The 21492-nt window shown below is 55.8% G+C and overlaps 3 protein-coding genes and 3 non-coding genes across 36 annotated transcripts in view; 2 read left to right on the top strand and 4 right to left on the bottom strand.

The window, feature by feature from the left end:
- The window catches only part of Syngap1 (synaptic Ras GTPase activating protein 1 homolog (rat)), a 31223-nt gene extending 17899 nt beyond the window's left edge, over nt 1-13324 (bottom strand). For 12 of the 25 annotated variants that reach the window (XR_003952116.1, XR_003952115.1, XR_385324.3 and 9 more), the window contains exons 1-5: nt 13018-13280; nt 9782-9903; nt 7798-7903; nt 1883-1974; nt 1385-1506 (exon numbers count right to left, since the gene is read on the bottom strand). Coding sequence is in view for 20 of the 25 variants with exons in the window: in XM_006524245.3 (XP_006524308.1) it covers nt 1385-1506; nt 1883-1974; nt 7798-7903; nt 9782-9903; nt 13018-13084 (509 nt within the window). In the remaining 5 variants the exon portion in view is untranslated. Of the gene's footprint in view, nt 1-1384; nt 1507-1882; nt 1975-2099; nt 4417-5510; nt 5614-5685; nt 6136-7653; nt 7765-7797; nt 7904-9781; nt 9904-10465; nt 10735-10835; nt 12938-13017 lie in introns of those variants that run through there. The other 13 variants (NM_001281491.2, NM_001371033.1, NM_001371034.1 and 10 more) reach the window with 9 other exon arrangements.
- Nucleotides 6417-6480, top strand: Mir3083 (microRNA 3083). Its single transcript, NR_037244.1, has one exon. It is a non-coding gene; the product is annotated as a microRNA 3083 (primary transcript).
- Nucleotides 6420-6476, bottom strand: Gm51291 (predicted gene, 51291). The gene has a single exon (NR_162790.1). It is a non-coding gene; the product is annotated as a predicted gene, 51291 (primary transcript).
- Nucleotides 13325-14651: 1327 nt separating the features above from the next.
- On the top strand, nt 14652-16564 carry Cuta (cutA divalent cation tolerance homolog). Of its 5 annotated transcripts, NM_026307.3 has the most exons (7): nt 14998-15085; nt 15168-15219; nt 15444-15652; nt 15750-15809; nt 15919-15964; nt 16069-16118; nt 16360-16564. In NM_026307.3, exons 2-7 carry the CDS (start codon nt 15178-15180, stop codon nt 16484-16486), a joined length of 534 nt encoding a protein of 177 aa, NP_080583.3. In that variant the 5' UTR covers nt 14998-15085; nt 15168-15177; the 3' UTR covers nt 16487-16564. The 5 variants fall into 5 exon arrangements, 4 of the variants coding, with proteins under 4 accessions (XP_030105873.1, XP_006524895.1, NP_080583.3 ...); XM_030250013.1 differs by lacking the exon at nt 15168-15219 and having other exon boundaries at nt 14652-15085; nt 15887-15964; XM_006524832.4 differs by lacking the exon at nt 15919-15964 and having other exon boundaries at nt 14825-15085.
- Nucleotides 16565-16627: 63 nt separating this feature from the next.
- Phf1 (PHD finger protein 1) lies at nt 16628-21409 on the bottom strand. 3 transcript variants are annotated; one of them, NR_126158.1, is made up of 15 exons: nt 21002-21409; nt 20168-20342; nt 20001-20082; nt 19810-19905; nt 19382-19482; nt 19139-19287; nt 18901-18996; nt 18718-18786; nt 18494-18617; nt 18345-18412; nt 18145-18249; nt 17856-18013; nt 17671-17765; nt 17402-17482; nt 16628-17256 (listed from the first exon to the last, which is right to left on the bottom strand). NR_126158.1 is itself a non-coding variant. In NM_009343.3 (15 exons), exons 2-15 carry the CDS (start codon nt 20324-20326, stop codon nt 16971-16973), a joined length of 1680 nt encoding a protein of 559 aa, NP_033369.2. In that variant the 5' UTR covers nt 20327-20342; nt 21002-21409; the 3' UTR covers nt 16628-16970. The 3 variants fall into 3 exon arrangements, 2 of the variants coding, with proteins under 2 accessions (NP_033369.2, NP_001289326.1); NM_009343.3 differs by having other exon boundaries at nt 17856-18024; NM_001302397.1 differs by having other exon boundaries at nt 17402-17479; nt 17856-18024.
- Mir6968 (microRNA 6968) lies at nt 18997-19064 on the bottom strand. The gene has a single exon (NR_105934.1). It is a non-coding gene; the product is annotated as a microRNA 6968 (primary transcript).
- Nucleotides 21410-21492: the final 83 nt, after the last annotated feature.

Genomic DNA, 21492 nt, shown 5'->3' with positions numbered 1-21492 from the left:
AAGGAAAGAAAAGAAAAGAAAAGAAAAGAAAAGAAAAGAAAAGAGAAGAAAGAAAAAACAAAATGGCCTGGACATGTCTAGGTGACTCCAGAAATGAGAATCTCAATATAAAGGAAAAAATTGGAAGCAAAGACTCGAGTCACAGAGGAAATACAGTAATGTTTGGTTTGGACCTGGCACACAGTTAGTGCCTAATAAACATTTTATGATTCAAACTATAAATGAAGTAAGTTTTTAGTACAACCAAGAGATAAAGAGAGAAAGGCCCAGGCAAATAAAGGAGCAGACGGGGCAGAGTAAAGGTCAGAGGCTGGAAAGCAGACTTGGGAAGAAGGGGAGGCAGAACAGCAAGCAGGGGGCAAAAGCAGGCGCAGTAAGGCTAAGGAAGAGCAAGCGTGTGCTGTGCAGAGGACAGCGCTGCGCTGCGCTGTGCTGCGCGGGGAGCACAGGACAAGCCGGGCTGAGGTACCCGAGCAAGGGGAGAAAGGATAGATAGCAAGTGGTGTGGAAATGGGTAGGGGACCAAGATGGAGAGCATGGGGAAGCAGGAGGGGAGCTCGGGTGTGGGAGCCTCCATGAAGTTATTTATAGCAGCCCCGTCATCACAGGCTCTGGCTGCCGTCAGCACCACGCTCCCCCGGCGCCCCCCCCCCCCGCCCCCGCGGCCAGGAATACCATGCCCTCACCCCCCCCCCTCCAGCCCCAAATCCAGCACTGGTTACTTGGAAGGGGGCAGGGAAAGGTGTGACTCACCTGATCCCAACCTTCCTACCCTGCTCAGTCCCTAGGACAGCCAGACACAAGGGAAAAGGACAGACTCTCTCCAGGGAGTGACTGGACTAGGGGAAGCCCAGAGAAGGACAAAGGCAAGCAGCCAGGTCTCCTTCCTTATTCCTCAGGCCCTGAATTAACCCCAGCCTTTGTCCCCATTCTGTTACCTGCATACCAGACGCTACCTTTCCTATTGTTCTCTTGCTCCCCACTGGCCCTGCTACTGGGACCTCAGAGCCCTCATCCTTCTCATTCAACACCAGCTACCCATGTCCAGCCTGCTGTCCCTAATCCCTGCCCTTCTTCACCTCCCACCTGGGTGGGTCCTATTGGCTTCTTCTCACCACCCAGTAAGCTCTGTCACTAGTCCTACCCAGGGTGGGAGCCACCTTCCTTCCTCCCCACGAGTCCTGCCCTCCTTGGCTTCACCTTCGCCTCCTTCCCTGCCTCAGCAGGTCCTTCCTTGTCACCACTTCTTTCTGGTTACTCGTGGCTTAGGCCAGCTCCTCTCAGATGTCTCTTGCACCCCGACCAACATGAGCCCGTTAACCTTTGTTCTCAGGGAATCCCCCACTCCTCTCAGTCCCCATCTAATTTCAGGTCCAGTACCTACCGGTCATGGTCAGCACTTCGGAAGCGAGGCAGGATCTGTCGAAAGCTGCTGGTCCGGTCAAGTTTGGGTTGTGACTTTGTACGTTTGATAGAGCTTTTTAGCCTCCGGCTCAGGAAGCCTTGCTGGGGAGCAAATGGGAATAGGGGTGACTGGGGCGGCTCAGAGTCTCCCTGGACACCCTCAGCTGGCAAGGAATCCCTGGAAGAACATGGAGAAGAGGAAAGGGGACAGGAGCCCTGACACCAGTTTGTCTTCCTTGCTCCCACGGGTGCTGTATGATGTGAGCAGATACACAAACACACAAACTAGCTGGAAAAGGTGGGAGGGCTGGTCCAAGAAGTAGGGGGCAGAGCCAAGAAGGGGTAAACCAAAGAGGTGGGGATGCATGCACACTCTTCCTTGGTCCTCTCTTTCAGAACCATGGGGCTCCAGCTGGGGCTGGGAGAGATAGGGTCAGGCTGAGCCACATCTGGCAGGCACTGGCATTCATTCACTCACCGAGGGCCGGAAGGGCGCAGCGGGGGCGGCCTCCATGCTGTACTGTTTCCCCCCTGGGACACTCTTCCTCCTCGAGCGACCCAAGTGGTATTCTGGAGGGGAGGAAAGGGCCCAACAGAAAGTTGGGGAAGGGGCTGGGGAACTATGAGTTCCGACTTCCACCCTGGGCCAGTGTATTAGCCACCTCCCTCGGTCCCTCAGCTCCGGCCTCACCTACCCCCCGGAAAGCAGCAAGAAGAGCAGCGGCGGCGGAGAGGCTGGCGGTGGGAAGGAGGGGGCAAGGAACCTGAGCCGGAGCCCCCTGACGGGGTCGGGGTGGGAGGCCTTAAGCCCATGACTTGGATAGGCAGTCAGTCAGCAGGGGGGCATAGTCAGGAGGGTCAGTGAAACCTCCCTAATGAAGATTACCCACGGCCCAGGGAGCCTCAGTTTGCCTGTCCCCCACCCAAAAGAAGGGGCTTGCTTGGGGAGATAGGTTAAAGGTCATTGCCCATGGATGGGCTTTCCTCTTTTCCCAGCTAGGCACATCCTCCCCCTGCCCCACACCTCCCAGAGACCCTGTCTGTCTGGAGGTCCAGGGCTGCCTCCCATGACCCCCTCCCAGGACTGGAGGGGGAGGTCTCAGAAGAGACCTGTGCTGAGTGAGGGGAACAGAAGATCGGAGGAAGGGACCGATAGGGAGCGGGCAGAAGAGCCGGTTCCACGTGCACTGCAGTGCTAGTGAATGGTTGGAGAAGAAAAGAATGCAGGGGAGTGGGGAGGAAGGGCAGTGGGATTCTGGGGACTCCCAAGTAAAGGCTGGCGAGAAGGGGGGGTGGGGGGGAGGTGAATGCGGATGAAGCTCAGCCTGTCAAGAATCGAAGGAACAGGAGCTTAGAGGAAGGGAGCCGAAGGTCTGCTGCTAGGGAATTTGGAGGGGCCGAAGGGCTGAAGGAGAATGAAAGTGGGGGGATGCCAAGCTCCGGCTCCAGCTCCAGAATGGCTGCCCAGGCCTGGGCTCCCCCCTCAGCCCCACAGTCACCACTGCAGCCAATGGGGGGGCTGGTGCTGCATCAGGGGCGGGGCCACCATCTCCATGGCAACAAGAAGCTACAGGCTGGGGGGGGGGGGTGCGACCGGAAGAACGGCTTGTTAACCCGCTAGGTTCCAGAAGAAAACAGTGAAAACCCCACTACATTTTCATGTCTGCTTCCAGACTGCCCACTGCCTCAGAGCCGGTCCTTCCCTGCTCCTTTTACGGACAGATTCAGGTTTGCACACACAAGCAAGTCTGGATCCCGAGACGAGAACCCTCTCAGTCTCCCAGGAATCGTGTGTAGAGCACAAAAATACAGCAACCATGTATATCACAGCCGCATTAGGAGAAATAATAGGAAAGTATGTGCTTCGGGGAGACGTACAGACAGCCTTGAGCATGGGGACCCCCACATGCCTAGACATTTGTGAGCACTGCCATGGGGTAGACACACTTGAACTCAGACAGCCACATGAGAACTGCTGGAGTGGACTCTGCGGCCATCATGTGGGCAGTACCCTACATAAATGGACATGTAAACCCTGAGACCCATGCTTAAGTAGGCTGTAGCCCCCTGGGTCGCCCCTGCACCGTGTACACATACATCCTGACCATGGTCAGATAAAGCACAAACACTCATCCTTCACATTAACAGTACAAACACATTCATTGACTCGGGACAGCTCCCTCCTCTCAACACCCCCCCCCCCAGCTTTCTTCTAGCTTTTCCATGACTCTAATCACCAGCATCTGTGATGGCTACCAGGAAAACAGAACAAATAAAACAAAAAAATGAGGAGCAAATGTGTTAGTGAGCCTTGTGTCACCCAGAGCCCCGCATGGCTCCCTCCTCATCCACTCTTCTGCATCTCTCAGGTATGGCTGCCTTACTCTCACTCCAGGGAACCTGGGTCAGCCATTATTTTCACACACATGCATCTCTAATAAAGGCATAGAGGCCTTAAGTTTAAATCCACTAAAACCTTCTTTTGGAACTACAAGCATTTGCAGAGGGGGCAAAATCAGCTAATTGCTTTGTACAGTTCCTGGAGGAAAGACACACCATATCAGGACCTCAAAAATAAGTCATAGGTGCATGGAGGCCACACACATGTTCCCAAGGACTCTGACACAAGAACGAGGCAAAAAGCACAGGAGAGGGCAGACTGACAGGAACATGGGGTGTCCTGTCATTAGTGCTGCCTGCGGTGACATAGACAGAGAAAAGCACACAGCCATGTACACACAGCAAACCTGAAAAGCACACACTGCCATGCTGGGTCTCTATGTCCCATCCCTGCATGATAGATACACTCAAGCACACACACAACAGCCACCTACACAGACCCGTAACATAGGCATTGTGCATACACCCACACAGTACACACCCTGCACACACACACACACACACACACACACACACACACACACACACACAGAGCAAGGGCTTGGACTCCGCCTCTCCAATGTCTCTAATCTTGACATCACCCACAAACATTTCTCCTACCCTCCAATCCCCCAAATCCCTACCCTACGTGTAGCCTTTCTTCTCCATATCCAGCTGACAGCTCTCAAAGGGAGCCAGGGAGAGAGGGTGCCAGAGGAAGATGAGGAGCTGGGCTAGAGAGGGAGCAGAGAACCTGGGGGGAGGGCACGCTCTGCAGTCTCCGTGGTGACAGGCCTCACTGGGAAGCAGCCTCTGTGACTGGATAGCCTCCTACAGACGGGGCAGCCTAGGCCCTCCTGCATCCACTTCTCTCCACCCTCTCAGAATGCTCCACAGAGAGGCCTGGCTCTTCAGCTACCTCCCAACTTCCCTGTCCTCTGCCCTCTTTTCTCTAAGTCCAGCTCAGTGCTCTTAGATTCCCATTCTCCAGACATTCTCTCTCCCTTGCTCTTTGCTCTCCTCCTCTTGGTGACTCTCATCCTTACTTCCCTCTACCCCTTCACTTCTTTCCCTTCAAGCTTTTCTGTCCCCATCTAGGGGCCAGGCAGAGAGGCTCATATCTGCCTAGTCCAAAGGTGTTTCATGCAGTCAGACTGTAAGGAACCATTCACACACTTTGTCCTCACCACCGGAACACTGGCATACCACCACCCACATCCAGACACGCCCTGGACACCCATGCTGGGACTGACACAGATTCTCAGGCCAGTGTTGGAACACACATGCAAAGACACACACCTGCCACCAGGGACACTGAAAATTCTCATTTGGCCAGCCACACATTCCTACACATCAACCTCAACCGGGGACATGCACACTCAGGGTCAGAGGTGACATGAATTAGTATGTCCACAGACTGCCCCATAAACCGGTGGCTGGCCCCACAGGCCCTCAGGCTGTTAACTGGCAGAGGCGGGGCAAGACAGGACATACCTGCACAGTGCTGGCTACACGTGTGCAAGAGGATTTGGGCCCCATGTGCACATGCACCGACACACAGGGGCACAACCACGGTCAAGATCACATACGCAAACACCAGGGCTGGCCCTCCAGTAGGGCTCCAAGACCCCCTCACACCAGCCGCCCCCACGCGCGGTCACAAGCAGGAAGCTGCCCAGACCCCCTCCCTCCCGACCTCTACTGCCCCCCCCCCCCGCTCCGGTTACCATAACTCCCCCCACTCGGAAGATGCAGCGAGAACATGCGGAGGGAGCAGCTGCCGCCGCCGCCGCCGCCACCGCGGCCTCCCCAGGCCCCTCCCGTACCCACGCACACGCGCGCCCCCGCCCCACGCGCGCAGCCCCCCACGCGCGCGCTTCGTCCGCCCGGCCCCGCCCTTACCTCGCACCGCCCCCCGGGGGGTCGAGGGTGTCCCCCGATGGGGGAGGGGCCCGCTCTGCGCGGGGGAGGGGCGGGTGCGGAGGGAGAGGGGGCGGCGGCCCGGCTCGCGCCGCCCGACGCGGTGGGGCGGTGGCGGGGCCCGGGACGGCCTGGACGGCCGCGCGGTGACAGCCGCGGGAACGGCTCCCTCCGCCGCCGCTCCCGCCGCTGCCGCCGTTGCCCGGGCCCCGCCGCCGTTGCTAGGCGACCGCTGCTGCCGTGGCCGCCTCTGTCACGAGCCCCGTCGCCCGGAGACAGCGCGAGAGAGACGGGGGAGGGGGACAGAGGGACCCCCAAAACCAACTAGGCCTCCCATCATCGCCTCGTGAACAGGACCCCCACCCCCAAAAAGAGAGAGAAAGAGAGAGCTAGAAACCCTTGAAGGGAGTGAGGGTTTGCAGCTCCACCCAGCAGAGGAGGAGCCCTAGATTCCAATGCCCTCAAAGGTCCGGCGACCTCTCCCGGGCTGGAGCGTCCACAGCCTCAGCAAACACCTTTGCAAAGTGGAGCCCCCCCCCCCAATCCCAAAACCCTTTATGTCCCCTGCACATCCTCCATGCCCTTTACACATTCTATTTTCCTCAGAAGATTCCAAACACTCACCACCTACTAACTTCTAATAAACCCTGCCTATATATATATATATATATATATATATATATATATATATATATATATATATATATATATAAAGTAAAGGCTGGGAATATTTCAGAGATATATATGTATATCTCCGAAACATTCCCAGCCTTTACTAAGCCCCAATACAGTCAGTAACCTTTACAGGCCACCTTAACTTCACCCTAAACACAGGAGACCCACACCAAAGGCCTCAGCACTCTGAGGACTCTAAGGAAACAGAACTGTGTGGGCAGAGCGGCCAACTGCCAACAGCAGGACACATGACAAACACGCTCTGTGAGCATGTTACCATTCCAGTGCACACAGGTACACACTGCACAAACAAAAAACATGCCTGACATGGACTCGACAGACAGACATCACCCATTCTCTATACACTCTTCACCACAGCGGCCTCCTGGTTAGCCTCAGCGTGCTACCTACACCCTCATGTCAGTTTCCATGACAGTGACATACATCCCTGACCACCAGCCTGGGGTGCCAAAGCTGGCCCCCAAGGGCAGTGAGGCCTAGGCCTATCAGCAGGCAGCTGGCTGGATAACAGGGGCTTCTGGTTCTCTAAGGAAGCCTGTAACCCTGGGGAGGAAGAAATGGTGGGATAAAGGGGTCTCATGGGGTTGGGTGGGCGTCATGGAAGAGAAATGCTGAGGAACTGGGCAGTGGCAGGGGGCTTCCGGGGACTGAGGGCGTCTCTCTGCACCTTGGCTGCAGATCCCTGTTCTCTGCCTTCATCTCCCCTCACTGTTCCCATGGAAACCTTTTAAGCGAACTTCTCAGAGGAAGACAAAAATCTTTTTTTAAATGACTAAAGAGGGGGGTGGGGGGCAGAAGGGAGGAGGAAGGGGAAGAGACAGATGGAGAGAGGGAGAGAGTTGGAGAGACAGTGAGGAGATGGGGGTCTGACGGAGTTCCCAGAGCAGAGGGGAGGAACACGGGGATCAAGGGGAAATGGAAAATGAGAATGGGGAAAATCAAGAAAATAGGGAGTGATACGACTGCAGAAAACGGAATCAATTGAGGGGGAAAGATGAAGGAAAGGCCACAGGCCTGAAGATCTGGAAAAAGATGGGAGCTTGCGAGCGGGACTCGGGTCTGGGGGAGGGCAGGGAATAGGTCATTCCAAGTTCTCAGAAGGAGGATGCGAGGGCCTGGGCCAGGAGCACAGACAGGAGACTAAAGATCTAAGCAGATTATTTTTACAAGCACCAGGGAAACAGTCAAACTTCACTGCTGGAGAGGAAAGGGGAGCAAAGCTAAGCAGTGTATGGACGCGCGGGGGCCGCTCACCAACAGCCCCGGTACCCCGCGCAGCCCGGCAGCCCGGACGAGGGCGCCCTGTCCTCGGGATCGGGATCGGGATCACGGCTGCTCTCCGCCCCCGCCCGCGCTCCCCGAGACTGTCCGGGGCACGAGCCTGCTCGGCCGCCGTACCATGCTCGCCGTGGGGCCGCCCCTCCACTGGCACAGAGACGGTGCGTCTCAGCAGTTTGTTTCGGCTGGACTCGCTCCTCCGGTCGCGGATCAGAAGGGGGTGTATCTAGGGGATTGGGGAGTGTGTCAGACCTCACGGGCCTGCGCCATCCCTCCTTTCCCCTTTCATGGAAGGCCGGCCCCTTGCCAGCCCACCTGCCCCTTCCACCCCTGCCCATTTCCCTTGGCCCTGGTGAGGGGACTTCTCGTTTCCCTGCTCTCCCTCCATTTCTCTTCAAACAGTTTAGAGAATTCTCCCAAACCCCACTAGCGCTTCCAGCAAATCCACAGGAGTTAGCTACCTCCTGAGTCTGGTTTCCCTGTGACCTTCAGTTCGTCCATTTTCCCCCGCTTCCCTCCCAACCTCCTACCTTCCTCGCCCCCTTCTCTCTCTCAAGCTTGTCACAGCTGCATTTATAATCAGTTCCACAGCTTGTCTCCCTCCCACAGCCCGGCTTGCGGCCAGACTGGGACCCAACCTCCCCTCCCCCAAAAAGGCCTGGTCACCTCCCCCCACCCCCCTTTGCATCTTCTTCCTTTACCCTCTTCCCCTCAGCTCTACCTTTCCCTAGGCCTCACCTCAGCTCCCCCTGGGAGTCGTCATCCTAACCTCCACCCCTACCAGAAGCTAGACTCCCACGAGGCCCCAGCCCCACCATCCGCCCAATTCTAGCTCCCAAGGGCCTTCATTCTTCCAGCTCCATCTTCGCCTTCCCACTCCCACCTTCCTACCAGACAGGCTATTCCTGTTGGCCTCGGGTGGCTAGTGGGTCCCCTGTCTCCATGTCTGATTCCTTCCTTCTCACTGCTGCACTTCCCACTCCTATCGGCTCTTTTTCCCAGACCACCCAATGGACTTCAAATCCTTAGTCAAGGCTGATGACCAATAGCAAATCACTCAAAGGCCTTCCAGTATTCCAAACTTAGGTCCACCAGGCCACCTCTCCTGCGGCCAATTACCATGCTCCCTGTCAGACACTTGTAGTTCATGATCTGGACATTCTCTGTCCACATTTTCACCTGACTTCAAGGCTCCTCTACACCCTGGTTAGCCCCAAATCCAGCCCAGCCCCCACAGTGTTTAGGCACAACTCTCATTGCCTCTACTGGGGCACCCTACACTCTCTGAAGATGGCTCCCCAAATCACAAATGGGGGCCTCACCCTTCAGAATTGGGCCCATTCCTACTATGGAACCAACACCCTTTAGACTCTTAGACCTCACATGACCACTAACCATCTCCTTCCAGACGCCCTGCCCTGGCCATTCCACCTCCTCACTCTGGCTAGTCCAAGTCCTGCTCCTGTGCACAGGTCCCCACACTACAGTTGTCTACCTCTTCCTTCCATGTCCTCTCCTGAAACCCAACCTTCCCTGTAGAGGCAGAAGGAAACCTAGTCTGAAGCTCACACCATTTTTGTTTCCATTCATGCCAAAATCCAGTGACCCCTGTGGTCTGTCAGTCCCTCCAGCCGCTCCCACTTCTCCTGACTTTCCTCAGGATCGCCTAGTCTTAGCCTGCACTGTGCCCTGTGATGAAGAGCTAGGAGAGGCGGGGAGGAGAAAGCTGAGGACCCCTTTGGAGGAAGGAAGGCCCCCCTTCCTCACTTGCTTTAAGCTCTTCACTTTCCTTCCCCCATAATATGGATAGGGTGAAATCAGTAGGCACCCTCACGACTTCAGAACCATAGCTCCTCCGCAGCACTTCCAATGGCCTCAAAGACCTTCTAGTGGAAGTCAAAGAAAGGTTGTCTATCTTCTTAACACCTTGGCTGTGTACAACAACCCCAATGGCCGCCCTCCTCCCACCTCCTGTCTCTTTTCCTTCCTGTTCTTAGGGCTCTCTCTCTCTCTCTCTCCCGCTCACTGAAGAGGACTCTCCCCATCGTCCTCTCTCCGTGGTCAGTCTTCTCCGCTTGCCCCACCTCCTCCTCACCCCGCTCACCTCATCCTCATCCAGCATGAGCAGCTGGTTCCCCGAGATGATGCAGAACCGAGGGTTCCAGCCAGGACGATCGTACGGGGAATGAACGTATTGGGTTCGGTGCATAGGGGGTCCCCGTACATCTGGGGGACAGAGACACACAGACAGTGAGGGAGGGTCTATACGCTGGGTGTAGAAACCTAAAGTGGGAAGGAGAGTCTGCAGAGAGGGAAAAGGGGCACCACCCGCCTGGAGAGGTCTTGGGTCGGGGGATGGTCCTTCATGCTGAGTGGCATCATGGGAGGTTCCAGGAAGGGGATGAGCGTGGCTTCAAAGATGAGAATTAGTCACATGACAGAGAGGGACTTTACTAGGGGCAGTAGAAGGGGGAAAACTCGGCCTGTTCACTAGTGTTGAGGGGTAGAGATTTATGAAACTGGCAAAAGACACAGAGAGGAAGGGCATTAATAAGCTGCTTACAATGGATGCGGCCTCACATATTTAGGAGAATATGAGGTACCCAGCTGTGGAAAAGAAGATGGTGCACTGAAGCATATTTGAGTCATGAGATTCTGAGAACTAAACAATTAAGAAGAAAGAAAGGAATGGGGGGGGGTCTTATATGTTCAGAGAGGCGTGAGGCCTCCCCTCTCTTCTTCCCTTAATTCCCTACTCCTACCCTGGCCACCCTTTTGGAGACGTTACCAAGGGGAAGGTAGCTCGTCTTTGCATCTGGCTGTGCAGGGATCAGGGATCTGCTCCGATGACCAAAGACTGGTCTGGCCTCTCTGTCCACAGCAGGCTCCGGAGTCAGCCCTCCTCTTCCCACCCAATCTTCATAGATAGGGAGGAGCCAACTCTACAAGCTGACAGCCGCACCTGGCTGTCACTGGGCACATTGAGGAACTTAGAAAGAGTGGAGGAAAGAGTGGAACAGCCACACCTCATGTCAGAGGAACTTCCCAAGATGAAATCTGACAATAAACAAATTTCCAGAAAAAAAAAAATGGGATCAACAGTTATGCACACTCAGGTGCTCCATCTTTGCTGTCTCGATAGCATCGTTGCCACATACCATTTATGGGGACACAGTGAAGGAAAGGCCTTCAGGGAGTCAGAAGAGTTAGATTGGTGATATTGGAGTGATAAAACTAGGCTTAAGGGATCAACTGGAGGATGTTCACAGGAAGAAAAGTCCAGGGCTATCACCTGTGCAGGGTAATTAACTTGGGCATGTTTCAGGAGAACTGGCCTTTGAGCTTCATTCCAGGCCCTAGAGTAACTTTAGGAAACTCCATCCCCTTACTGATGATGGCCACCATTCTCAAATTTACCCAAATTGCAGGTCAGACAGAAAGATAAACACCTGGGAATTGTGCCTAGACCTCACAATGCTTTCAAAATTTCACTGTCTCGATGCTTTCTTGGAAACTCTACTCATATTTTCTAAATATCAAAGGTCACTGACAGGGTTGGTCATTATAGCTCAGTGGTCGGGGAAAAAAACCAAAACAATAATGACAACAAAAAACTCAAAAACCAACAACAACAAAAAAAACCCCACTAGGATTCAAAGCCCCAGCACAACAATAGCAACAACAACCTTCCATAACTTAGATCACAAACACTTGAGGCCTAGTACATCTCAACGCATGGTGTATCCAGGGGAAAAATCTGTTAATACATATAACCAAAACACAACAGAGGAGCTGCTCTAGGCTGCAGCTGGGCAAGCAGGATAGACCTCAAGGGACACTGTTCTACTGGGAACAGGAAAGGGACACAGGGAATCTTAGCTTAGGTACAACACACACACACACACACACACACACACACACACACACACAGAGAGATTCTATAGTTAAGAATACTAATGACCCTAGGAAGCAATGGAACATGGCAGAGGACAGGGAAATGGGAAATTTTTACTGGAATGAGAAGTTCCACAAGGGTCCAAGATGGGGGAATTCCTTAGAGCCCTGTTCCAACGATCAAAACCTGTGTTTTGGTAACCCCCCCCCCCAATCTCTATCACCCCAGGAAGCAGAGGGGACAAGAAGAGAGGAATCACCAGGTTGGGGAATAAGAGGAAATAAGCACAGACCATGTGACAAGATGGGAAGTGGGATAGGAAACAGAGGGTGAGCTGAGGGACAAGTAACAGCGTGAACCTAAGAGAAAAGGAAGATGGTAAAGATGGTGGTTGCTTGCCTAGGGCAAGGGAATGGACCAGAAGGTTTCAGCCAACATGGGGCAGAGGGAGTGAGAGAGACCTGTCAGGGGATCTGAGACACGGGGCCCAGGAGCAGCAGTGGTGTATTAAGGTAGTTATTAGAAGAGAGGGAGGGAAAGAGAAGAGATATGAGATAGGGACCAATACAGGGGAAGAACAGAAGGGGGACTCATATAAGAAACGGACACCATATGGGGGGAAAGATATAAGTGATGGACAGCAGAGGCAGGGAGGGGGACTGGAAAGAAGAGGTGGGGTGGGGGAAGGGGTCAAAGCGATTAAGAAAGCAAATGAGACTCAGGGATTGCATCTCACTTCTCCAGAGTCCTAATGAGGGCCAGTTACCCTCAGGATTTTTATCTGGCCCTTGTCCCCACCCCTCAATCTTACTTGCATCCCCCCCCCCAAACCAAAAAAAAAAAAACCACTTGATCCTCCCCCTTCTCTGGTGTCCCCTCCCCCAATCCTTTTTCTCTCTCCTCTCTTCCCTCCATCTGGACCCCCCACACCCCCCCACTGCCACCTTCTTTCTCCATCTGGCCCCTTCCCTCCCTCCATCCTCCTCTCTTTTCCTAAGTCCTACCACCCTGAGCCCCTCACCAAATTCCCTTCCCACCTTCTTGGTCTCTCATGCCGCCTGTGTTTTCATTTCCCCCCTACCCTCTCCCAAGACCATGCCTCTACTTCCTTGGTAATTTCTTCCTCACTCTGCTCCCAAATCCAAACCATTTCTGCAGCCTTTCCCCAAACTCAGTCCTCCCTTCTCATCCCTTTCTGACGCGCTTTCCCCTCCATCATCTTCCCCTCAGCCCCCTTGAAAAGGCCCGTGTCCCAGCCCCTCTATCCTACCCCTATGCCTCTAATCCCTCCTTTCCCACTGTTCCCACCTCTGCCTTCCCGACCCTCCCCTCTCCCTCCATTTCAGCCGCTCCTTCCCCTCGGTGGCCCCGGCCCTCCCCCGCCCGCTGCCCCTCCCCCTCTTGCCCCCCCATTTGGCCCTCCCCTCCCCTTACCACCACCGTACCTCTGAAGGGGGCATAGGACATCGCGGGGATGCTCCCCCGATGGATGGAGGCTCGAGACCTGCTCATCAGGCCTGAGGGGGAGGGGGCGGGGGGACGGGGGGAGAAAAAGAAGAGAGAAAGAGGGGGAGAGAAAGGGGGAGAAGGAGGAGGTGGAGGAGGAGGAGGAGGAGGAGAGAGGAGGAGAGAGGAGCGGAGAGGAGCAGAGAGGAGGAGAGAGGAGGAGGAGGAGGAGAATAAGAGCCAACGGCAGCAGCGGCAGCAGAGAGAGGGGGGGCGGGGGAAGCGAGCTAGAGAAGAGAGAGCAGGAGGAGGAGGGAGAGACTGCAGCCCCCACCCCTACCCAGGGAGACCCGGAAAAGGAGAGAACGAGGGACCCCTGACTCATACACACCAGGGAAGTCCCGTAGAAGCTGACCCAAGACCCTCAGACAGACCCCAGACCCAGAGAAAGATACTCACCACCTCACCCCCCCCCCACCTCCATACTCAACAAATTGGGTCTCACAGATCCAAATCTAGAAGGAAAGAGACCTCTGAGCTCAGACCCCACCCCCTAAATTAAAGAAAGGAGTCAGGGACCAGAATATGAGACTCTAGTGTCAGCAAGGTTCTCCAGACCCATGTTAATCTTATTCGAACCCTGGACTTGTAGTTTGGGAGACCCAAAACAGAGACCTAGACCCAAAGAAAAAGATGAAGCCAATATTAGAAAGTGCCCCAGGCCAGAATTAAATTTTAGAATCTAGCTAGAGGTAAGAAACCCCACATTCGTATCTCAAAGAAACTGCAAACTTGGGGATGAAGGAGGAGACATTCGGCTGACCCAAAGATGAAGATGACCACATAGAGATCTAAAATACATTACATCTGAAAGATGTGAGTTAGTGACCGATTGCGAGGTTCAATTTCCTGAAACAACTCCCCAGGTAACCCAGACCCTAGGAAGGGCCCAAATATTGGACCCCCACCCCCACAGGACCCAAATATTGGACCCCCAACCCCTCACCTACACACACAAGGATCTCTGAGAACCCCCCCCCCAACTCAAGAAAATGCAGAAGCCTAACAGGAGCCACCCATGCCAAGGACCCCAGACCTTGGAGGGAGGGCTAATATTTGGGCGGCAGGGCCCTTTTTCCTGCTGTCTCCACCCTCTTCTCTGTCCTCTCACTGGTCCCCTCTCCATTTTTGGGTCACTGGATGTGTTTAGGCTCCAGGGAGGTTATGTAGGGCAGGTCCTGGTTCCTTGGGGGAATGGATGAAGGTAAGGAGACCCAAGACCGAGAGGTGGGCCAGTCCTGGGGAGAAGAGTCAGCAAGGGGGAAAGAACAGGGTCACACTCTGAACTCTAACTTGCAACTCTCATTTCTCCTCTCCACTCATTTGTCAGCCTCTGTCCGAAGCTTTGGGCTCTGGGTATCTTCCATCACCCACTAGCCCATTTACAGGTGTCACCCAGTGCTTTGAAAAGGTGTCTTTCCTCTCCCAGCCACGGCAGTGCCAGGTCTGAGCCTGCCTGATCACTGCCCCCTACCCAGGGACAGCTGGCTTCTCAGCTCGGTGCTAACGCAAGGGCGGTGGCGGGGGGTGGGGGGAACTGTCCCCACCCAAGGCTGCCTGTCAGCGCGGGGAGGGAGGGGGGCTGTTACTAGGCACACTCCGGAGCTCAGGACAACTCCCCGGCCCCAGCCTGACGCAGCGACAGCGCGGGTCGCCAGGTCTCACGTCACGTGGACCGCGAGGCCGGCCAGCAATTGGCCTCCGCTCGCTGCTCCTGAGGCGGCGCCGCCTGAAAGGACAGGCCTCATCACGTGACGGCGGGTCGCCGCAGCGGCGTTCCCCTGCCAGCAACCGGTTGAGGATTCACGGAAATGGGCGGGCCGCTGGGGCGCACGACCTCAGATAAAGCTGCCGATTGGTCGGAGGGCTCGACGCCACGCCCACTTAAGAGGGCGGGGCTACCGGGCCACTTGAGGGCCGGGATTGGCCAGGTCTGGAGACTCCGGGAAGGCAGGGCTGCTCCTGTCACGTGGTGCACACTGTTTTCGCGTCACGTGGCTACTGCAGGTAAGAGGCGGCCGCTCCGCCGGGGCTCGGGGTCCTTCGTCCGTGCAATGAGCGGCCATTGATTTCTTCTTTTCTCTACCAGCGCGGGCTGCATGAACTGGGGGCGGGCGCCCGGCGTCTTGCTCGGCGGAGGGGTGAGTCTGGCCCCGCCTTTTCCGGTCTCGAAGTCTCACCCAGCTTCTGCAGCGGAACAGAGGAGCTGTCCCAAGTTTCTTTTAAGTTTCAGGGACATTTTTTTTTTTCTTCCTGGTGCAGAAAAGGCAGCGCAGAGGCTTGGTGTCTGCCCCAGAAGGCAGCCCAGGTGCAATTTCCTGGGGCAGTTGTGGGGACACTGAATCCGCCCTCCCCCCTGCTCCAGGCCACTCTGCTCCTGTCGTTTCTTTGGATGCCAGCGCTACTGCCGGTGGCTTCCCGCCTTCTGTTGCTACCCCGAGCTCTGCTGTCAATGGCTTCTGGAAGCCCTCCGTCCCAGCCCCCTCCGGCCTCGGGCTCCGGCTACGTTCCAGGATCAGTCTCTGCAGCCTTTGTCACTTGTCCCAACGAAAAAGTCGCCAAGGAGATCGCCAGGTGGGGACCTCGGCCAGATGACCTAGAGAGAGCGTTGGGGTTAGGGGAAGGGTGCTGTTTCCGGGTCGTGCACACTCTGATCTCGCTTCACCCTCAGGGCAGTGGTAGAGAAGCGTCTGGCAGCCTGCGTCAACCTCATCCCGCAGATCACATCCATGTGAGTTGTCAGTTAGAAACGGAAATCTACCCGGAGGGGCTGAGAGCTTTTTCTGGGAGAAATCTTCCTTTCCCAAGACTTTGTTCCCTTCTTTCTCTGACCTCTTCAGCTATGAATGGAAAGGAAAGATCGAGGAAGATAGTGAGGTGCTGATGGTGAGAAAATTCCCCCCCTGCCTGGCTCCTTTGACAACTCTGGCCCTCTCCTGACACCAGTTCTCTACCCCGTTGGTTGAACTATGTCTGTCTTTGCCCTTTAGATGATTAAAACCCAAAGCTCCCTGGTCCCTGCTCTGACAGAGTTTGTTCGGTAAGAACTTTGAGATTTTCTTTTGGTGGTGGTGGTGGGGCTGGGGGATGAACCAGGCAGGGCCTTGAGTATTTCAGGCAAACACTCTGCCACTGAGTGAGAAGAAACCCCGCTCCCCGCCTCCCCTCCCCCAAGCGCTGAGGTGGACACTGTGTGGTGGAACTTACTGGGGAGTCCAGGGCTGGTGTCTTAGGGGGTGTATCTTTGGGTGTCCAAATAACCTCGCCCTATCACTTCGCAGATCTGTGCACCCTTATGAAGTGGCCGAAGTGATTGCACTGCCTGTGGAGCAGGGAAATCCCCCGTACCTGCACTGGGTGCACCAGGTCACAGAATCGGTTTCAAATTCTGGCACAGCCCTACCATGAGGAGCCCTGTTCCTGTTTTAATGCCCCCTGGCTTCCATGTGATGACCGAACCCCCAATAAATCCTCTCCTGCTCCTGATGCCTTTTCTCTGTGACATGGATGTGGTCGGGAAGATCGAGAGCGCCTCTTGTCAATCTTTCAAAATGACTCATGCCTACTAGGTTTATTTATCTTTATTACAGTCATACAGTCTGGAATCCTGGACCACCCAAACCCCCCCCCCCAATCTCTAATCCCAGGGGTTAAATAGTCTTAAAAAATTATCTCAAAAGCTGTAACAAAATAACATCAAAGGAAATGAGGGGGGGCATTAGGAGTCATGAAGGGGCAGAGAAGAGGACCTCTTCACTCCCCTGGATTCCAGCCTGGGCAGGAGGGAGAACCACTCCCCATCTCTCCAGGTACATCCCAGCTGTAGGTGAGGTCAGAGGTCAGGGCATGAAAGTGCCAGTGTGTGAATGGGGAGGGGAGCAGAAGCAGGCTGTCAGAAGATGCCCCCCCCTCCCCACTCAACTAGGTACTGCACAGAGCCGTCAGGCCGCACTCTTCGAGCAAGGACCCTCACAGGGTCCCCTCGGGACAGGTAGCTAACCCCACCTCGGACTCCTCCCCCAGTCCCCGGAGACAGACTACGGCACAAGGGAGAAGGGGGTGAATGTCTGGAAAAGCCTGGGGTCAGGGCTGGGACCGAGGAAGATGAGGCCGTCACTGAGTGGGGTGAACTTTTAGGGGTGTCTGTGGGGAAGCCAATGTGAAGTCCCAGAGGTGACCTGGAAGACAGAGGACAAACAGTGAGACCAGACAGGCCTGAGAGATGTGGGTGGGTGGCAGGAGGGCGGGCAGGACTGATGCTAGTCTGGGCTTCAGAGACTAAAGCCTGAAAGGAGGGAACTGGTGTCGACGGGATAGACTCACCTATCTGGGGGTTCACTGTCCCCAGAGGTCCCTGCAGTGCTGGCAGAAGGGTGGAAGGAGGCGAACATCCGGATAGGGCTGCTGAGGTTGGGGACAGGCAAGTCAGCACCTCAAGCAGGGAAGGGTAGCGCTCACATACTCAAAGCTGGGTAGAGGCTGCCTCTGCACAGCTCTTTGGGACAACAATCCACAAGTGAAGGTGGAAAGGGAAAAGAGTTGCAGGTGACAGAGTCTGGAATGACTGGGGCACATCTGGACCAGGCACTCACCTGGGCAGACAGCGGGCGTCTGTGGGCCGGAAGTTGTAGCCGCTGCTGCCCTCATAGCTCTGGTTAGGGCTGGGGGGTGGTGGAGACACCGAGGCCTGTAGGAGAAGGCAGTGGGGCTGTGAGGTGACCCTGGGTTTCTTCACACCCCCTCCGGTTTGCCTCATTGAAATTCCCTGCCCGTGTACCTGCAGGGCCCTCTGCTCCCGGGACCCATGCCGACTGTGTGCTGCCGTGGGTGGCCCCAGTTCCTCCACTTTCCCCTTCTGCCTCCTCCTTAAGGGTTCTGGCTCCGACCTCCATCGTTTCCCCAGGGGACGTGAGACCCCTCCCCCAGGGCCCTGCCCTGAAGGGAAGCTGTAAGAGGTCTCTTTATCCCCCCAGCCCCCTCCCAGCCACCCCAGACCCCCATTTTCTTTATATGCACCCTCCAAACAGATCCTTGAGAATTCTCCCCATCCCCCCTGGACCAGTGACCTGGTGGGGGCTCCATCTCCAGTGAGAAGCTCCACAGGAGGAGGGGTCCGAGCATGGAGACCAAAAAGACATTTTCGCTTTTTAATCTCCCTCCCTGAAATGAAACTGGGACAAGGGGAATGTCGGCAGGTCCGTGCTGTAGCAAAGTTCTCCTCATCCAGACTAGCACCTCACCCCTGAGCCTCCCTCTTTTGACTCACCGGTCCTTGTGGCTGTTAAGAGCAGAAAGGAGCTGGGAAGAGCGCTCTCCCTTGGGAGTATCTGAGAGCTGAAGAAGAGGGTAAATGGGTCAAGGAAGCAGACATTCCTTGTCCCTCCCACCCCAGTTCCCACACTTTAGAACCCTTACCTCCCCCAGGAGCAGACTGTCCCAATTCTCAGAGGTGAAGGGGAGGATCTCTCGGTCAAAATCAAAATATTTCTTCTTACAGCAAACGCTGAGGTGGTAGAGGACAAGATGGGCCACATCCACCCTGGAGGAGCATGGAATTGTCAGCAGCATCGGCGCTATCAAAATCAGGGGTCATTAGGGTAACATGGTGGACAACAGAAATGAATCACAACCCATCTCACCAGCGAAGCTGTAACCTCCGGACCTTCTCAGGGCCGCCCCGGCACACACAGCACTCAAATTCATAGAATCTGCACATGGGCCAGGACAGAGGATGCACCTCATTCAGCCCTCTGACCCCGGCTGCAGAGGACTGCGGGAGAGCACAGGTGGACTCCCGAGCATGCGTGCATGTCCTGTCTCACCTGTCTCCGTAGAGGAGGGGCTTGCTCAGACACTGGGTGCAGGCCTCATGGAACCACTGGAGGCAGCTCCGGCACTGCAGCATTTTCAGGTTCCACCTGGAGGGGAGACAGCGCTTGTGGCCCTCAGACAGCCTTCTTGAAACCACAGGGCCCCCTCGCCCCCTGTTCACCCATTTTCCCGGGCTCTGCCACCACAACAACCCCCATCCCATAGCTTGACAACACCCTCTCCACTCACTCTCCAGGGCCTCCACAGTAGCAGTAGCTCTGCTGTCTGTTGCTCAAATGTCCAGCATCCCAGTCCAGCCCTTTTAATCCGTATGGCAGGGAGAGCTTCATGCCCAGCATGGCCCGGGCATAGGGACCTTTCTTCAGTGCGCCTCCCCTCTGCAGAGGGACAGACAGATGGAGACCTCAGAGAGGCAGGAACGGAGGAGAGACCACAGGAGCTTCCCACACAGGGGCAGAGAGGCACCTTTACCTTAGTGGCGATTGCAAAGACACACTGGCGGCATACCCAGGATGCGCCCTCTCCTTCTCCAGGGGCCGGGGCCCTGGGAACGTGACAGTCCTGGTGATAAGCTGAATAAGGACAATGTTGAGGGTAGACCACTGTGTGCATCTAAGTCCTGCTGTGTGTGTTATCCTGACACTGCAGGTGAGTCAACAAGCTTCTCACAGCTGAGGGCCTAGCCCAAGGAAGCACGGTTAAGAAAGGTAATGTAAGCCCCTCAGCTTTGCATGGCCTGGGTCACCTGATCTATGGCTCCCTCGCCCTGTTCTGAGAGATGTGGTGACAGGGTGAAGACTGGCCAGGACAGGAGACATAACTCATGCTATAAGGCAGGGCTAGTGGCAACCCAGAAGACCCAGGGCAGACTGCACCACCTAAGTATCCTGGCCTCTCACCATGGCGACACTTCTCACAGCTGACCAGCCGGTTCCCAGGTACCACGGTCTCAGAGCGACACACACAACAGAGCAGCTCCTCCCCAGGGAGGGCAGCTGTGAGGGAACAAAGTGTCAGGAGGCCTACCAACAACCAGTGTCCCCACCCACTCCAGCTTCTGCTGTCACAGGCTTCAGTCTGAAGGTCTCACCTGGGCTGATATCCTTCCATAGAACCAGAAACTGGGAATCGTCCTCAAACTGGACCAGACACACCTCTCGAGCACTGTCCACCTGGAATGGGTGCCCAGTGATGCTAAAATGGGAATGAGAACTGACTGGAGACTGGGAAGGCAGTGAGATCAGAGGTGGGTCTTACCTTTTTGATGGTACCCAAGTACAGCAGCCCATCAGTCCATCTGGCCAGCACATCTTGGCCTTCCCAAAGCCGAGGTCTGGGGCCTGAGGTGGGAGCAGGGGAAGCTGGATCCCAGAGAGAGGGGGCACCCAAACGGCTCAGCCGGGGGAGCTGCGCCATTGCATCCTGGGGGGGCCTATTCCAAGATAGGATGGTTAGAGTTATGGGTGCTGAGAAAGTTTCCCTGAGCTCGTTGTTTTCTCTTATGGATAAAGAAACCCTGTTCCTGGTGGAGCAGCTCCAACGCCCCAGTCTTCTAATCCTGAGCCCTATAAAGGTGGGTGGCTCTGGTCAGCTTCTCGACTCTACTCTTTTCCATCTCCCCTGCCTCGTTTTGTAGTTTCCCAGCTCCTAGGGACTCAGGTGAAATGATCTTTGCGGAATCAAGGTTACCGCTTAGCTTCACCTTGCCCAGCTGTTTACAGGGATCCTAAATGGGGCAATCTGTTGCCCAGAGATGTTTTGGGAGCTTTTCTGAAGACGTTTCCCGAGTAGAAACAGCTGCCTCCCCAGGCCTGTGTGTCTTATTTAGAACCACCACCCTGGTGCCAGGTGATGTTAGGTCACCCTCAAATTTGGGGCTCTCTGACCCGGGATTAGATAACTTCCCTGAGTGCCCCAAGAGGGGGGCGTGTCCCTGTCCAAGTCTCTACTCCCCTACACTGTCAGTCCAAGGAGGGACTTGAGTCGCCCCAGCACAGACCCTAAGCTGAGACCAGGAGGCTCTCCAACCCTTCTTCCTCACCGACCCCCAGCTCCCTGCCCCCCTCTCCAGGCCTCCCGCCTCCTCCTTACCGGTGACAGCCGGGGCAGCTGGAAGCCAGGTAGGGTCAGACTCAAGAGACCTGGATGAGTCTCCGGTGCGGGAAGACTGAGTGTGAGCGCCGGGGGGCGTGCAGGCGGAGGCCAGGGGGTCCCCGGGCCCAGCCCCTCCGTCCTGGCGGCTCTGGGGCGTATGACGCAGCAGCCAAAGCAGCAGCAGCGGCAGGAGGAGTCGACAGAAGGAGGGAGGAGAGTGGAGGGTGGGGAGCACCAGGGGGAGGAGACGACAGAGGGACGGGCAGGCAGCACCTCCCTCACCTCCAGCGGGCCCGGAGGGCGCTGCGCTGTTGGGGGCGCGGCCGGTCGCGGAGGTCGAGGAAATCCCTGCAGCCCCTTTTTCGGATGGGAGGCTTGCTCTGGGTCAGCAGGAAATAACCTTCTTGGCAGCTAGCCTGCAGGTCAGGGCCGGGCCCCGCCCCATGCCACATCCGTTAGCTGCCCCGCCCCCGTGGCCACTCCAAGCT

Source organism: Mus musculus, chromosome 17 (assembly GCF_000001635.26).
Source record: "Mus musculus strain C57BL/6J chromosome 17, GRCm38.p6 C57BL/6J".
In the NCBI taxonomy this organism is placed as follows: domain Eukaryota; kingdom Metazoa; phylum Chordata; class Mammalia; order Rodentia; family Muridae; genus Mus; species Mus musculus.
The sequence above is the reverse complement of the archived record's forward strand: the minus strand, read 5'-3'. Positions and strand labels throughout refer to the sequence as shown.